Source organism: Macrotis lagotis, chromosome 4 (assembly GCF_037893015.1).
Source record: "Macrotis lagotis isolate mMagLag1 chromosome 4, bilby.v1.9.chrom.fasta, whole genome shotgun sequence".
Lineage (NCBI taxonomy): Eukaryota > Metazoa > Chordata > Mammalia > Peramelemorphia > Peramelidae > Macrotis > Macrotis lagotis.
Window position 1 is genome coordinate 270,714,580 of NC_133661.1, and position 17,678 is coordinate 270,732,257.

Consider the following 17,678-nt stretch of genomic DNA (forward strand, 5'->3'; position numbering starts at 1 on the left):
TTATACCAAACTTATCAAAATTACAGATGCATATATCTCTGATCTTTCCCATAAGCCTTTCCATAAACATTGTGCATCTGGCAAGAAACACAGAAGCACTGATAAACAACTATATTTTGGCATAGCAATAATCAGTTCAGTGAGGAAGAAAATCTTGATAAGTATACCACCAGTAGTATAAGGTAATTTTAAATATTTTGCAACTTTTTACATGAATTGTAAAAAGTGAAATAATTTATATTAAGGATATTTTGGTATTAATAAATCCCAGTGGATCAGTAATAGCTTGTATTGAGGATAAAGCAGGATCTTGCTTTTTGTAGCTATTAATGTTTGTGTGGTTATTGGTACTTATAAAAAGATACTGTGTTAATTAGATTAAGGATATTGCTTTAATCACCAAAAAAAAATCTGGCATTTTTTGAAACTGGAAAACAGTAGTAACTTTGGGACTGCTACAAAGTAGTAATGGTGTTACTTCAGAAGCACTAGTGGTTTTAGTAGTGTTTATAGCATAACTATATTTAGAGAGTATCTTGGCATATTTCAGAATTGGCATTTCAGATTTACAATTAAACTGTCAAGTTTTTTCCTTTATATACTCTTATTTTTCCTTGGTTACAATTTTGTCCTCTCTCCCATTAGTAATAGTACAATTAAGTAGTATACTGGAACAGACATAAGCTTGGACATTAAGACTGACAGACACAAACAAAATATAGTTTATTTTAGCATTTTGCTTGTATTCTTACAATTAACAAGTTTTAACCTTACAAGGTTTTATATGTGACCAAAGAAAATGCACTTAAAATTGGTCCTTATAGCTCAATGGATTTATTCTGCATTTGTATATTTAATAAAAACTGTCACAAAATATTTATGGATTTTGTGTGTTTATGTTCATGGTATTCTAGGTTGGTACATTGAGCTAGTAATTAAAAATGCAATTATTTCTTATTTGGTTTGTGGCTATCAAACTCTGAGATTATTTTTTTATACCTCCCCATTTCCCCCACCCCCATTTTGGCTGTGTCATTTATAGTGAACTTCTTCACCCAAGATCAGGCAGAGAAATTATTTTCTCCAACTACCATGCCATATATCAACTATATTTCCTTGCAGTATTTGGAGCACTTAGTTTCTTTTGTCCCATGTTTCTATTATACAGAAAATGGTCTTTGCTTACTACTATGACTGCTGTTAACTCAGTTGTGTGGGCTGATAGACTTTTCACCAGGTGAACTCTACATGTTAATATAAAAATGGCATTATAATGAGTATTTTAGTTGAGCTTTGTTAACCCAAGGCATTACTTTCCTCTTATGCTGAATAGAAAAGTTGGCAGCATAATTTCTCTATGAAAGCACAATCAAGATTCTAAACTTTTTGATGTTAGAAAGTTTAAGTTCTGCTTTTATTCACATTGCAGAATGTGATTTGTCATGAAATCTGTGCTATTTTTTTATTTCTGAACTTTCACTGTTCAAAAATGTCCTTGCTTTTGGTAATGTAATTTGTGATTTGAGACAGTAATTAAAGTTCCTAAGACTTTAAACTTGTCTGTTATTGGGATACATATAATTTTTTAATATATTCCTTAGTACTATGAATTAACTTTCTAATTAACTAAAATAGTAATAGTTAAAAATAGTTTTGTCTCATGGAACAGATTCTGTGGTTTTAAAGTTCTTAAAAACACTCAAATCATTTTGTAGTACTTATTAAAATACTACAATTATTCCAATAGCAAGCTGTTGCAGTTGTTGGACTATTTGATAGACAAAGATTTCCTCTTAAGTTTCTTGGTGCTAAAATACAGTAGAAACTATACTTTGAAGACACATCAATACCCTATATAGAGTATAGTATTTACCACCCCATAGCCAGTTAAAAGTGATCTTGAATGTTGTTGTCTTTGTCTAAAGTTTATGTGAGTGTTCTGGGTATTCTCAGGAGCATAATTTAAAACAAAGATGCCTCTTTATTAAGTTGATTTGGGAAGGAATGCTAAATTAGATTATATTTAATGCATGTGATTCAATCTAGGTTGGTTTAAAGCCAACAATGTACAATTAAGAGTTAAGATCTTAAAAGAAAACTGATAACCATATAATTTTAAAGGCTAAAAATAGAAAAGTGAAAGGAATTCAGATGGAACTGAATTCACAGATAGGAAAAAACAAATTATATAACCATCAGGATGAAGACCAATAAAACCAAAGAAAACCAGGATGAAATCAAGGGTACCCTGAGGAACTTTGTCTTCTCATAGTCAAGCACTACTACACAATGATGTCAAGACCAGGATAATTTCTATTCTTATTAATTAGCACTACATAGGAACCATGACATAATCTAAATCATGGTGAATGCAATCATACAGTACAATAATATAAAACAGACAAGGTCCCATTTATAGGAAGGATATTTTTATGCATCTAGAATTCTCAAATAAGAACACAAAATGAAAATTGTCAAAAAAAATTTAAGGAATATGTCCATATAAGCATATTTTCATTTGAATAGGTTACACTAGTAACAGTTTCTGATGACTATATAAAATTTCAGAAAGAATCTTATGTATAGTAAATTGATAGTTCGTTCCTTATCTAGATACAGATCTTGATACTGAATCTCTTGTTGACAGATGTGCAGCCAGTTTGTCTCGGAAATCATGAAGATAATTATATTGCTGGAAAAATTAAAATTATTTTGAAATATCTTAGACAAATCTAGTTTAATATTTACGCTGCTAGAAGGAATCAAGAATTAAGATAACTTTGTATTAAGAGGTAACTTCCATCTCCCCAAATCCAATGCCTGAAGCAAGGGTGGCAGAAGACCAAGTCAATACTTATGATAAAAAATCCTAGTCTAGTAGCTCTTTTGGCATCAAATACTGCCTGTCCCCAACCTCCTCATGCAAACTGGCTGAAGGAAGATAAAACAAGTCTCAGCAAATAAAATTTAATGTACTCCTCTCCAAGATGATTATATAAGGTAATGAAAAAACAATCAATAATAATTATTATTTCTCTCAAATATTGATAAAAGTCATCTATTATACCAAACTAATGACATAAACAAGATCTTTAGTTCATCAGGAGCTAGAAAAGACATAAGCAAAAAAAAAATTTATCCCAAGTTTTTAAAGCCTGCTGGTATACAACAGTAAAGATGAGATGATCCGTTCCCAGAATTGGAGTTGAAGAGCATAAGAACTGAAAAGTTCATACTCCTAATTCTTTTATGGGAACTTTTATTGATTCTTTAAAACATTAATGGTATATTTAAATGTAAATTTACTTTCAACATGTCTATCTGTGCTTTTGAAAGCACAGATATTAGTTCTGGATATTTTTAATACTCTCAATCCCATCCCAAATATTAAAAAAAGAAAAACATAATTACCTTTATGGTCTGTATTGCCCCAGATCCTCTTAAATCTCTAAGGCTGTCAATTGCCTGCTGTGGTGATACTGTATCAGATAAGTATAGTAGGAGGCAAGCTGCTACTATTTTAAAACAGTACAAAAAATGTGAACAATACTGTTATTGGATAGATAGTAGAGAACATTTAGATTATTTCATGTAACACCACTATTAAAACAGAAGTAACTTTATTTGCTGTGTTTCTATTTATTTTAACAATACTGAAACCATTTAGAAAATGTGAAATTTTTTTAAAACATACCTAGATGGTCAATTTAATAAATCAACTCTAAGGCTTACTATATATCATCATATTTCTTTTAAAAGAATTATGATATAATTAGATATATTAAAAGTTGTAGTTTCTTAGCACTTTTCATTTCTATGTCTGACTTGGAATTAGAGACACCTTTTTTTTGCCCAAATGAACCAAGTATATTTAGCTTTGTATTAAATATATCTTTTATATAATAAGCCTATATACTTGATATATATAGGAGGGGAGGAAAGTATGATGACCATTAGGACTTAGTAGTTAAGCACTAAGTCTTATTGATGAGGGAGAATGAGGAGTCTAGGATAATGCCAAGGATAAAAACCTGGAAGACTGGAAAAATGTTTGTGCCTTCCACAGAAATAGAAAGTTTATAAAATGGTGCATTTGGAAGGAAAAATAATGACTACATACAGAAAAATCTTAATAAGCATGTGGTATAAACCTGGAGGTGCATGTTTATATGCAATCTCCCATACTTTTGGGGTATAAGAAGTTCAGGACTTAAAATATGTTCTTTCAGATTTACACTAAATTTTGATTTTGGTGAAGTAACAAGTTTAGAAACAGTAATTTGGCTACTTAATGTAAACAATGTGGAAAAAAGAAAAATTTTCCTTACCCAGACAAGATCGCCCAAGACCTCCATAACAACTGAAAAGGAAATAAAATTTAGGAATTTGTACAGGTTGTGGAATGATCTTTATCTGTACCTAAAGTAAAGAGAGACATGGAGGGATTGGGGTTTTTTGTTTGTCTTTTTAGCATTTTTTAAAAACAGCAAACACTCTTATCAGTTATACTATTTCAGAACTGAAAAAGCGATATTAGTGATAATCTAAATCCTTCTTTTAAGAAATCCCAGAGATGTTGTGTCTTGCCCAAAGTTATATCACTGGTGCCAGATCCAAATCTTTAAAAGTCTAAATCAACCCTTTTCATGATAACTATCTCCAAGATGGAAAAAGGACCCATTCATGCAGTCCCATTGCATTTGTTGTTATGTTTAGTGGTGTGGGCTGCACTGTATTTGTGAAAGGGTAATAAGTCTACCTTTCTAGGAATGACCTACATTTCTAAATTTTGAGTAACAGGTAAACATGTTACAAATTATTAATTATATTTCAACAATTTCTTTGATACATAAAACTACCTAAACCTGTGGAATAAATGCAAATTTATTAATACACAGTAATAATGAACTTTGCTAATAATGAAAGAAAACAAATTATTCCAAGTATGAACATTCTAGAAAAACATTTAATATTTTAAAAGTACACCAAAATGTTACTTTTTTTTGGTTGAAATCTTTCTAAAATATATTTTCCTGCATTCTTTAGATTCTCATGACATGGGTCAAAAGAAGCAGTGTTCAGCAAAAATAACACTGGATCTAGCATCAGAAAGGAACCTAAGATCAGTTCTGGCCTGATGTAATATTAACTCTTCAAAACACTGAACAGTTCTGAGTCTTGGTTTCTCTGCAAAATAGGGATAAATACTTCTAAAATCAAATGTGAGATACCTGTGAGAAACAAATAAAATATATACTACATTATCATTACTTACATTCTAGTTGTATCAGTGAATGGCAGATGGTATAGAATAGAGGAAAAGAGATGCCTTGGAATTTGATTTCTTGAATAAATCTCATTTGTTAATCTGCCCCTTTCTCATGAAGGTGTAATGAAGAATGAAGAAATTCCTTTTGCAAAATTTTTTGATCTCGCTATAACATTTAGCCAGGACAGCTACAATTGGCGGTATTTTGAGCTGTGGAGGGATAAGGCTGTCCAGCAAAATGATTGTTCAACCTGAGTGTCTATGTCTAGCACATGGTAAGTGCTATAAATGCTTGGTGACTTACAAAAGAATAGAAATGTTAGAGATGGAAAAGATCTTAGAGAGAAAGCCCCATCATTTTATTTTGTAGGTTAACAAATAGGTATGGAGTTAGGCTAGAAGCTAGTTCTGACTCAATGCAGTACTGCTGGTCTCTTGAAGTCATACTGGGCCAGAGATAAAGTTAAATATAGCTTGCCAAACTTTCAAGAATTACAGAACTACATTAACAGAATGCCTTCTGTGGGAGGTGGGAGGAGGGAAGCAAGAATGGGGGGGGGGGGGGGGAATGGTAAAACTCAAAATCTAAAAAAATAAAAATAAAAAATTGCTTAACTAATATGCAGTTTATTTCATGTGGCACAGTAATACTATTCTGAGATGGGCAGCATTTAAATTTCTGCTCTGCTGTCATTATATATATTGCTATAAGATTAATTCCTACCACTCTTTACTATCTACTATTTACACACACACACACACACACACACACACGTTTCCCTTTCTTTTCCTGTTCCAGCTCACAATCTTTTAGAAAGCAACTTAACCTGAATAAACCATTGCCAAACAGTAAAAGCATACCTTTCCTTACTAGTTTGTAAAATAACCAAACACATAATAGCATATGCAGCCTCTTTTCTGCTACTGTCACTGATTACTTACATGTTATTCTCTTGATACTTAATTTTTTTCAGCTTACAAGTTTAACATTGAGATAAGCAAATATGTGACACTGGAAGGAGTTGAGTGGAGAAGTGAGATGTTACTGTATAAAAAGATAGGGGATAGCCTACCCTCTGTCACATTCTTCATTTTCACTATAAGTCAAAAGCAGAGGGAATGAGTAAAGTGGCCAGGCAAATTTTAGAGCTTTCCCAAATCTACATATTTTCCCTACTCTTCAAAAACAGAAGGAAACTATGATTAGTTGAGTTGTAACCTAGCACAGGTCTAGGGATTCCATTCAACTTCAATAGCTCCCTATCACTTCTAATTATCAAATACAAAATTCTTTTAGGCATTTAAAACCCTTCAAAACCTCCCTTCACGGGGCAGCTAGGTGGCACAGTGGATGGAGGACCAGCCCTGGAGTCAGGAGTACCTGGGTTCAAATCCGGCCTCAGACATTTAATAATTACCTAGCTGTGTGGCCTTGGGCAAGCCACTTAACCCCATTTGCCTTGCCAAAAAAAAAAACGCCCTTCCTTACCCCATCCCTTCTTTTCCAGTTTCTTATACCTTACACTCTAAACCCTTCATTCCAATGATAGGGAAATAGCTCTCAGCTCTAGGCATTCTACTGACTTACCTATTTTTTTTCTTCAAGTCTCAATCTCAGCTAAAAATCCACTTTCCACAGGAAGTTTTCCTAATTCCTCTTAATTCTAGTGCCTTCCCTCTGATTTTTTTTTCTATTTGTCCTGTAAATAATCTTTTTTGAACAGTTATCTGAATGTTGCCTTTCTCATTAGACTGCAAGCTCCCTGAGAGCAGGGACTATCTTTTGCCTTTCTTGTATCCCTAGCACTTAAATGCTTATTGACTGGCCTATGGGAAATGGGAAATCTATTTTGACTAGAAGCATATACATAAATGATATGAAGAAAAGTAGGACATACTGTATTAAGGTTTTCCGGTTATTTTCAAGACATACTGCAAGCTCCTGCAGGATTCCACAGCATCGATCTATGTCAGGGGTATCTCCATCTGGGATAGGATGGTGGTGAATGATGATTCCATGCTGCTGATAGAAGTCTAAAAGGTTTGGTACTCGATATTTTGACAGCTCTCCTCTGGTACAGAATACAAATATATCTTGTATACCATAATTCTTTAGTTCTTCTGCCAATAGACCAGAAAAATAAAAGACTAATATTAAATGTCAAACATAGGGAAGATAGGCAAGACAAATTCCAAAGACAAAGGCAAACAATTCTTCTCAATGAATTCATTCTCATGGCAAAACAATATGTAAGTAACTAGGTATATACATGATATATAAGGAATAAATGCTAAGATAATTTCAGAGGGAAAGATACTAGTATCTAGGGGTACCAGAAAGATTTCTGCAGAAGGTTGTTTTGAAGGAAGCAAAGCAAAGAGGTGAATATGAGGAAGGGCATGGGAGATGGCCAGTGAAACAGTACAGAAACAGGATATGGAGTGCTATTTACAAAGAATTACAAATGGATTACAGAATGAGTGGTCCCTCAGCCTGACATCTAGTAAATGCTTTATAATGTTAGCAGGCCACCCTCTGGACACTTCTAGTCTGTGTTTCACTTTTAGTGCTTCATTTTTGTTACCATAATGTCTATGAAAAATATTGTTCAAGTTCAAAAACAAAGAAAGTATAGTTTTTCATTATTCTATTTTAGTACATTTTACCATGAAAAGTAGTTTAAAACGATAATAAAAAAATGCCACATCAAAGAAAAGAAACTGTGTCAAGAGTGTACACAATGTTAAATCTTTGATGAGAACCCCATTCCCTAAATGCCAGTTGTTTGACTCATAAAAATCTTAACAGCTGCTGTTAAAGAATCGGCCATGAGGAAATAATTTTTATGCAAAGACAGGAGAAAACACTACAACAATGCAGTTTTCCTCTTCATATTTAAATATTCTGCATGTGGAATGGAATAGTATATTAAATAACACTTACCCACATCCTTTTGGAGATTTCTCCTAACATCTTTAAATTTACAACCTACAGTAATAAGGCAAATGGAAAAAGTGAGTTCCAGTGATCATAGACAGTGTTGGTTTAAAAAATCAAAAGGTAAATTAACACAAGTAAAATCTTCAGCATTGCTCATTTTAAAAGGTCTTTATAGATAGCTATATACATAGATATATAAAAGTAATGAAAGGGAAACACTACTTAAAGGATTACTTTCAATAGATCTGTTCCTTCATGTCATGTTCCTCCAAATAAACTCATAGCTTTAGGCTTTAAATAGTACTTTCTTAAAAATAAGTCAATGCATTTGGAAATGTAATGATGAGACTGGCTTCAGTGGGTGGTTCAAAATGGGCAGATAAAAAGGGATCAGATTATTATGGGTCAATTGAAAGACATGGGAGAATTTGAGGTAAGGACAACAAACTACTACTATGTGTGTCTGATGTACATATATATATTACATACATACACACAATATACATTTATATATGTAAAATGAATCTCTGCAAGAATGTTCAGTAGTTAGATCATTTGTCTCCAAAGGGATTACTCCACAACCTCAATGGTATAATCCAGGGGCTAACCAACTGTGAATAGGAAAACTGGGCTATATTATATTACATCCTTCTCAGGTTCTGCCTACAACACAAAGCTGTACTTCCCCTATTTACCTGTTATCAAGCTAAATTCCTCACTTCACTCCTAATCTTTTCCCCTTCACACCCTACTACTCTCTCCATCTTCCACTCAGTTCACAAAATTATTTTTTTAAGTCTAAAACCATGTCCTCCCATACCCTCTGAATTCAATGAACTCCCATGGCTATTACTTCCCAGATGAAATATGAAATTTTGTTTGCCTTACCTGACGCCTTCCTACCTTTCCAATACCATACTTTCCTCCATGTACTCTACAATCCAGTGACACTGGTCTCCTTGCTTCTGTACTGTTCCTCAAATATGACATTCTATATCCCAAATATGACATTCCAAAGCCCAATCTATTCACTACCTTGTCCGCCTTAATTGGAACGTTCCCTCTCCTCACCTACAATTCCTTGTTTCCCAGGCTCCCTTTCTCTCAAATTTCAAATATGTGACACTGGAAGGAGTCCAATGGACAAGTGAGATGTTACTGTATAAAAAGATAGGGGATACCCTATCCTCTGTCATATTCATGTTTTCCCTAAATGATAATGCCTTTTCCTCTGAGATTACCTCTAATTTACGGAGGGATTTTCATATCTTTCCCATTAGAATGTGAGCTCCTCATCTTTTATCATCCTTTCTATCTTCAGAGATATTTAGCACAATATCTGACACTTCTTGTTCGGTCTTAAACCAGAATTTAAAAAAATTTTAAAAAAAAGGCTTTATTCAATAAAAATACCATTATTAATACTATTTCAGGAAAGCAAAACATTTTTAGACCAAAAAAAAATTTCAGAACATTTCATTTTTATGTAGCTATTAAAGTAGCTATTTTTGTATTATAAGCTATACAATTACTAAAATATTATTGAAATATATATATATATATATATATATATATATATATATATATATATATGGGATTCATGTTCAAAAAAAGGTTTTTTTGCTAGGATTGTGCCCTAAAGTTTGGAGACCACTGGTCTAGATGAAAGACAAAGTGGATTAAGTGATTTAAGACCAAAGGGAATCAAAAAACATGTAGGGGAAAGGCTGGATTGAGGTAGTAAAAGTCATGAAAAATAATGATCATAGGTTTTAGAGCTCAGAGAAACCTTAAAAACCATCTAGTCCAATGGCTTCATTTAATAGATAAAGAAACTAAGGCCATAAAAGGCTATGGCTTGCCCAAGAAGTAGAAAATAACAGATTTATAATTCTAATTCAAAATCTCCCCTAACTTCAAATCCAGAGTTCTTCTATGTTATATCAATGTTATAACAAGAGGCTGTGATAAAAAGAGGTGAGGACACCTTAGAGGAAACCAGTAGAAGGGAAAGATTCATGTTTTAGTTTACATTTAAATTATCATTAATATGATACAATTCTACTGGAATAATTTGCCATCCACATTGGTCATGAACTTTCTAAAAATTAGTTGGTCTTTTTTTAATTCCATGTAGCTTAAATTTAAAAAAAATCCAAGAGCATCTTTTTAAAACTCAAATCAGTATTTTTAAACCTTTTTTTTAGGACTGAAATGATCTAATATAACCTGTGAAATTCCAAGAGTTTTCCAATAATCCTTTTAAATAGCAATTTCCATAAGTTTTGTCTAAGTTTCTCTACTATTCCATAAACTCCTTGAGAACAAGACAAATACTCTTAAAAATAAGCACACTGCTGGGGCAGCTAGGTAGGGCAGTGGCTAGAGCACTGGCCCTGGAGTCAGGATTACCTGAGTTCAAATCCGACCTCAGACACTTAATTATCTAGCTGTGTGGCCTTGGGAAAGCCATTTAACCCCACTGCCTTGCAAAAAACCTAAAAAAAAAAACCAACTTAAAAATAAGCATGGCAAACAGCTGCTCATCCCAGCCTGAAAAGAACATCAACTTCCTACTCTTGTGTCCTCTGTGATACAATTGTAGCTTTTTTTAAATCAACATCAACTTTTCCAAGGCTTTATAGAACTATGTAACTCTAGAAATGGGAGGGCTAAGGAATACATGTATATATAGTCTCTCATTATCCCCCTATAATTCTCCCAGGGTTTGCTATGATGAATAATCAATTGAGATTAACTAATAATGGAAAATTACTTTAATGATATCAACAGAAATCTAACTGCAGTTACCTACCTGGAAGAGAACATAAACCTAGAAACTGAGAACAATTCACAAGGGATAAGGGTAACCTAAAAAAGGAATAAAAATTGTTAAAAAATATTTAAAATTTAAATTTAGACATTAGAGTGTTCTGATTGTAATAGAAATAATCCATCATCTAGAGTAATTAAATGTTCTATACTGTTTAAAGCATTTTTTCAAAATTAGTCTTATGTCTAATAATTTATACCTTTTATAAACAGCAGAAAACATTTAAATGTACAGCAAGCATTTATCAATTTTCTTATTTTTAATACCTGAAAATTCCATTCTCTTTGATGTATAGGATATGGGCTTGTAGTTATCATTAGCAACTAATATACTGCCTGTCCATAGCAAACTAGCAAGAAAAAACTAAAGATCAAGGAAGGAAATGAGAGATGTAATTAATGTACCAATCTCTTTTTAGTTCCTGGCTTTTGGGGCTATATTTTGTTTTGTGGATAGGAAGTGAAGTAACATTTGTTTTAGATGGTTAGGATATTTGAAGATGCTACTAGGAGTTACAGTTAATTTATTTGAGTATAAGTCAAGAGAAGATCAACTTTTTTTTAACTTCCATGTCTACAAGTAAAAAGTACGCCAAACTGCCATGGAGCTTTCACAAGTAAAGTGGGATTGATAGTTGTAATAGATGTAACTATTAATATCAAAGCACTATTTAGTAAAATTTGGTATTTATATAGATTTCAATATAGAATCTCTTCTTTACTGTATTTACTACTTGAAACATGGTCTACAAAGATTTTGTTGTTGTTTAGGTTTCAGTTATATCCTAAGAATTGTATCCCTGGACCTAGTATGAAACTTGTGTTCTATCAACATACTTTATTAAGCATTTGTTATATGTTAAGCACTTTGTTAGTCTCTGAATCCCAGGTATAGTGGGGTATAGGACCATACAAAAGCAGATTTAGATAGATGATGAAGTATTTTGTGTGAGAAATCAGAAAGGAATTTGAATAGAAACTGTAGTAGCATTTTACATGAGTTTCAATGAGTCTGAAAAAAAAAGATTAGGAATGGATTATAAAGGTCTTTAAAAGCGGGGCAGCTAGGTGGTGCAGTGAATAGAGCACCAGCCTTGGAGTCAGGAGTACCTGGGTTCAAATCCGACTTCAGACACTTAATAATTACCTAGCCATGTGGCCTTGGGCAAGCCACTTAACCCCATTGCCTTGAAAAATCTAAAAAAAAAAAAAAAAAGCTAAACAGAGTAGTTTTATATTTTATCCCAGAGACAACAAGGAATCCCTGGTGTTAAATGAGTAGGAAAGTAACAATCAGATCTGAACTTAAGAAAAATTATTTTGGCAGCAATGTGTAGGATAGACAGCAGCAAGGAAAATATTTTAGATAGGGATTCCAATTAGGAGGCAGTGAAAAGGCATGAAATAAAGGGGAAAGCTTAGTAAATGGACACAAAAGGTTGATTACAAAAGATGTTGTGGAGATATTTAGCAACTGATAAGGGAGAATGAGGAGTCTAGGATAATGCCAAGGATAAGAACCTGGAAGACTGGAAAAATGTTTGTGCCTTCCACAGAAATAGAAAGTTTATGAGAGGATGCATTTGGGAGAAAAAATAATGACTAATCTACATATAAAAAATTTTGGGGAAATCTGATTAGAGAGGGTAGAAGACCTAGGATCAAAACTTGATGATATATACAGTTAGGAAGTATGATAATGAGCCAGCAAAGGAGACCAAGAAGGAACTTTCAAACAAATAGAAGAAACAGGAAAGTGATGGAGGGAAACTCCAAAGAAAACAGGATTTCCAGGGTAAAAAAAGGTCAACAGTATCAGATACAACAGAAAAGTCAAGAAAAATTAGGACTGAAAAAACTCCATCAGTTTTGAAATGGAGAGATTACTGGAAGCCTTGAAGAGAACAGTGTCAGTAGAATGAAGAGGTTAAGAAGTGGGGCGGCTAGGTGGCAAAGTGGATAGAGTACCAGCCCTGGAGTCAGGAGTACCTGGGTTCAAATCCGACCTCAGACACTTAATAATTACCTAGCCCTGTGGCCTTGGGCAGCCCACTTAACCCCATTTGCCTTGCAAAAACATAAAAAAAAATGTTAAGAAGTGAAGAAGAAATGGAAGTGGTGAGTAGAGACAGTCTTTTCAAAGGCTGATAAAGGGAGAAGAGATATAGAATGATAGCATGAGGGTCTAGAGAAGGTTTCTTAAGGATTGGGGAGCCTTAAGAGTATGTCTGAATGTATCAAGGAAGGAATCAATAGAAAGGAAGAGGTCAAAGTTTGAAGGAAGAAGAGCTTAAAGAGGCTGCAATATACTTAGAGAAGAGAATGGATTCAAATACAGGTGAAGACCTTGGCAAGAAAAGTATTTTTTTTGTGTGAGATACTAGGCAAAAAAAAGAGGGTAGGAGTTGGGTGTGAAGTGATTTTGAAATGAAAAGAATAGCCTCAATTGTTTCAATAAAATAATTGAGTTCTTTAGATCAGAGAGTGGGGAGAGAGTAAGACAGGGAAGGCTTGAAGAGGGAAGAGAAGGTGCTGTGTGAGGAAAATGAGGGAAATGGATGAAATAAAAGATCATCCTAACTACACTGAAGGCTAAGTTAAAATTGGATAACATTGGGGCAGCTAGGTGGCGCAGTGAATAGAGCACCGGCCTTTGAATCAGGAGTACCTGGGTTCAAATCCGACCTCAGACACTTAATAATTACCTAGCCTTGGGCAAGCCACTTAACCCCATTGCCTTGAAAAATCTAAAAAAAAAAAAATTGGATAACATGAATTTCTAATACATAATTTATCATACACAATTAGTACAACTATGACTTCAATTCTACACTCTGCTGGGGGATGCTATCAATTAAGGATCTATCACAAAAATAAATACCCATATGCCACAGATAGCAAAATTTTCTGGTGACTCTTACCCTTGCCAACCACTAGTCCTGACTGAATAATACATAGAATGTGGAAGAACTGAAAGAACTAGAATTTTATGTCAAATGTATACTTTTCTCCCAGACAGAGAACACCCTCCATCTACAAAGCTAGTCTTAAGGTGCCTTGGCTCATCTCAGCAGTTATTAGCCCAGTGTACTGTTGGGCTTGCGCTTGAAATTTCCATTATGGTTTGGGATCTTACAGAGTTTATTTCAACTGGCATAACTGTGGAAAAACCCAGTCTTCTATCCCAGAATAAAGCATCAGAATAGGGCGGATTGTTAGGATAAATTGGCAATTTTCAGGTTCTTCTATTTCAGCTAAAATCTCTAATGGTTGAATAATCAAAACCAAGATAAGAATAATTAGTTTTTCCTCTGCTCCTTCCCTTATACTTCCAAAGTGTTCGTAATAATTTATAGTTAGTGTTTTTAAGGATTGCAATGTATTTTACACATTCTCATTTGACCCTCAAAAAAGTTTTAGAAAGGTATTGTGAAATTTTTGGATAAGGAAATGAAATGCTTCCTCTGCTTATGGTCAGAGAAAGAGGTCTACTGAATCCAAGCCCCTCATTCTTTCTACTGTATGCTAAGTCACCTGTCAAAATCTTAACAGGATGTTCTTAACAAAATATAGGCTTTTCTTTAATCACATATAATAACTTACCATGATACCTGAAATGGGGTCTGTTCATTTTCAACTGGCTCTTCATCTGATGAGTCAAACTCGCTGGTCTGCATTGTACTGGGCTTCAAAAGAAACGATTCATACCAAAGGGATAAGTGTATGGCACTTACAAAGAGGTTCGCAACTCTAGCAGGATCTTTCTTCCAGCGTAAAAATTATTGCTTAGATGTTATTGATCAGATATCCTTAAAAGTAAGATAAACTGAAAATAAGGCAACTGTGCCCGAGGAGGGTATTCTAGGCATAGACTTGGGCGGCCCTCTCCAGGGTAGCTGACTGGGCATCATCACTCTCCAGGTATCACAAATGGCTGTTAAACTGAGCCCTCAAGCCGCACTCGGAGATTCGGGTCGCTCAGACCCCTGCCCCTCAGTGGTCTCCAGGGTAGGATTTCTCAAAGATAACTTTTAAAGGCTTAAGTGAAACAGATCCTCAACTACGGCTGTAAGTCCCAGAGCCCACCCTTCCGCGCAGATGAGGGCAGGCTGTTCCCCCTCCCTGGGCCCCGCCCCTCATGCGGCCTCACTCCTAACCCTAACCATCCCGGGAGCCCCGGGCCTCGACCCCAAAGACCGTCTCCCCCGGGGGCCCGGGTCCAGTCCTCGGCCGAGCTGGCCGCAGGACGAGCAAACAGCTTGGTGTTAGGTCCGAAGGAGAGCTGCGGCCCAAGGGCCCTCTCCTGCCTGCCCCCCCACGCCCACCCCGACCCCTCAGCGGAGCCGCTAAGCCCGGCTTCCCGGACCCGAGCAGTGCCCCGGCGGCCGGTCAGCCAAGCCGGGAAGGGTTCGTCGGATCCCCGCCCCGCAGCGGCCAGACTCACCACCTTCATCACCCTCACAGCGAGGCTGCCGGGAGCCCGACGTCAAGCGCGTAGCTTCAGCTCTTTTTCTCGGACGGTCCGCCTTCTCCCGCTTTCCTAGAGCTCATTGGTACCTTCCTACTGTGAGGCGGGGAAAGCGCGTGTCCAGACAGCCAATCAGATGCCCCTGCTTTATTTTACCTCCCCGCTCTCACATTAGGCTCCGCCTCCAACCGCTCATTGGTTCCCCCTCGGCCTTTGAAAGACGCGCGGGAGTAGTTACCTCCTGAGTGCCAATTGGTTAAACATGAAATACTGGTGGAAGACTCAAGTCCCGATTGGAGCTCGGGGGGGGTCTTTTCTTGTGGGAGGGTAGTTTTTTACCTCACGCGATAAATTGAAAGCAATTTCTTTTGCCATCACGCTCTAATAGTCCCGCAATATAACTCTCCTTCAATCTCTTGTTTTGCAGCTGCGCCTTCCACGTAAGATTTACATTGCATAGGTAACGAACTCCCCTTCCATCCACTCTCATTCATTATTGTTTGTCCTTCGTTCTCGAAGTGGATCATGACATCAGGGAGAGGATGCCATGAGATGCGTGTGAATTGGGTTTAGGTATGGAAGGCCTGTGCAAAGTTACCAGCCTCACTTTCTCTTCCGGAGCCATTTGGGTCCAGTGGCCAGTTGTGGATCAGGACGACTGGGAATGGCCCTTACCTCACAGAAATCTGTTGTCCATATGTAACATTGTATCTCCTGCTTCTCTCTGCGGCAACTTCATGACTATGTTCCTGCCCACAACCAACACTACACGTACTGATAGAGGAGGATTCACAATACTTGTGACTTACTTACCAACCACTTAGCAAACTCCATTCCTTTGAGATTTCCTCCATTTAAATTTATTGCACAATCAAGTTCCTATTGGCAGTTAACTATCAACGCCCCCCCACACACACACACACACACACACATTTTTTGGCTGTCTCTCTCCTTTTCCCTCTTTTCAGTTTTTCCCTCAGGCACCTGGCCTAGTCCCTTGCTTTTGAACCTGTCCTCAAGTTACTTATTGACTTTCCAGGAGGAGAAAAGTTTTTAATCTAAATTTTTCAGGCTTGTATAATAAATACTGAGCAGGTCTAAAACTCCAAGGCTCTTTGTTAATTCCTTCGCTTCTTAATCTTAAAATGATGACACCAATCCCCAGCAACACTACCACTTAATAGCAAGACCCTGAATTTCCTCCTACCTCAGTTTCCTCATCTGCAAATTGAAGGGGTTCTTATATACAGAATCTTTAAAATCCCTTCTAGTTCTAAATTCTCTGATCTTAGGCCGTTTTGGGTTATATCTCACAAGAAGATCAATTGTTGGAAAGATGACTTTCTCAAATGTCATTAATTGCCCAGGCTCCCTCTATTTTTATTCCCCTCCAAAAAAAAAAAAAGAAAGAAACTTGACTGGATTCACATAGAACCTGGATTCCTCCTAGAATAAGCCAACCTTCTAGAGGAGCCAAGATTTTCTCACATTTCATAGGTTATTATTCCTCCATACTAATCATGGATTAACAAAATTGAAAGCAAAATAAAATGAATTGATCAAGAAAGCAAAGATTTTTTTTAGATGGAGAGGTGAAGAATAGATAAACCACTAGCTAATCTGATTATTAAAAGAGAGAAAAATAAAGCCCCTATATCTAAAAGGAAAAAAAAGAATTAACAAAGGCAGAAGACATAAAGTTATTAGATATTAGAAATTGTTTTGCCCAAGTGTATATTAACAGGACTGATCACTTAAATGAAATAAATATTTGTACAATTATAAAATACCCAGAATAACCAAATAAAAAAAGGAATTTAAACAACCCAACCTCAAAAAAAAAAAGAAAAGAATTGACAAACCATAAATGAAACCCTAAAGACAAAACCTTCAGAATTAGTTTGTTTTATAAATTAATTTTTTAAATATTCATAGAAAAATAATTTTAGTGTTACATAAACTCTAAAAAGACAAGAACAGAATGGAATCTACTAAATTCTTTCTATAAAACTCTTGAAATCTAAACTAGGGAGGAAAAAAACATAAAGATTGTTAACACAAAATGTTAAATTATTAGCAAAAAAGACAACAGCAACATAACAAAAAGATTGTGTATCATGATCAGGTTATATGTATACCAGGAGAAAAGAGACTAGCTTGGGAAAACT

The 17,678-nt window shown here is 35.4% G+C and overlaps 1 protein-coding gene across 3 annotated transcripts; it reads right to left on the bottom strand.

The window, feature by feature from the left end:
- Positions 1-203: 203 nt before the first annotated feature.
- CDKN3 (cyclin dependent kinase inhibitor 3) lies at positions 204-15,665 on the bottom strand. 3 transcript variants are annotated; one of them, XM_074236006.1, is made up of 8 exons: positions 15,487-15,665; positions 14,646-14,728; positions 11,026-11,081; positions 8,214-8,258; positions 7,168-7,390; positions 4,329-4,360; positions 3,412-3,512; positions 204-2,692 (listed from the first exon to the last, which is right to left on the bottom strand). In XM_074236006.1, exons 1-8 carry the CDS (start codon positions 15,493-15,495, stop codon positions 2,606-2,608), a joined length of 636 nt encoding a protein of 211 aa, XP_074092107.1. In that variant the 5' UTR covers positions 15,496-15,665; the 3' UTR covers positions 204-2,605. The 3 variants fall into 3 exon arrangements, with proteins under 3 accessions (XP_074092107.1, XP_074092106.1, XP_074092108.1); XM_074236005.1 differs by having other exon boundaries at positions 3,412-3,515; positions 15,487-15,661; XM_074236007.1 differs by lacking the exon at positions 15,487-15,665 and having other exon boundaries at positions 3,412-3,515; positions 14,654-14,725.
- Positions 15,666-17,678: the final 2,013 nt, after the last annotated feature.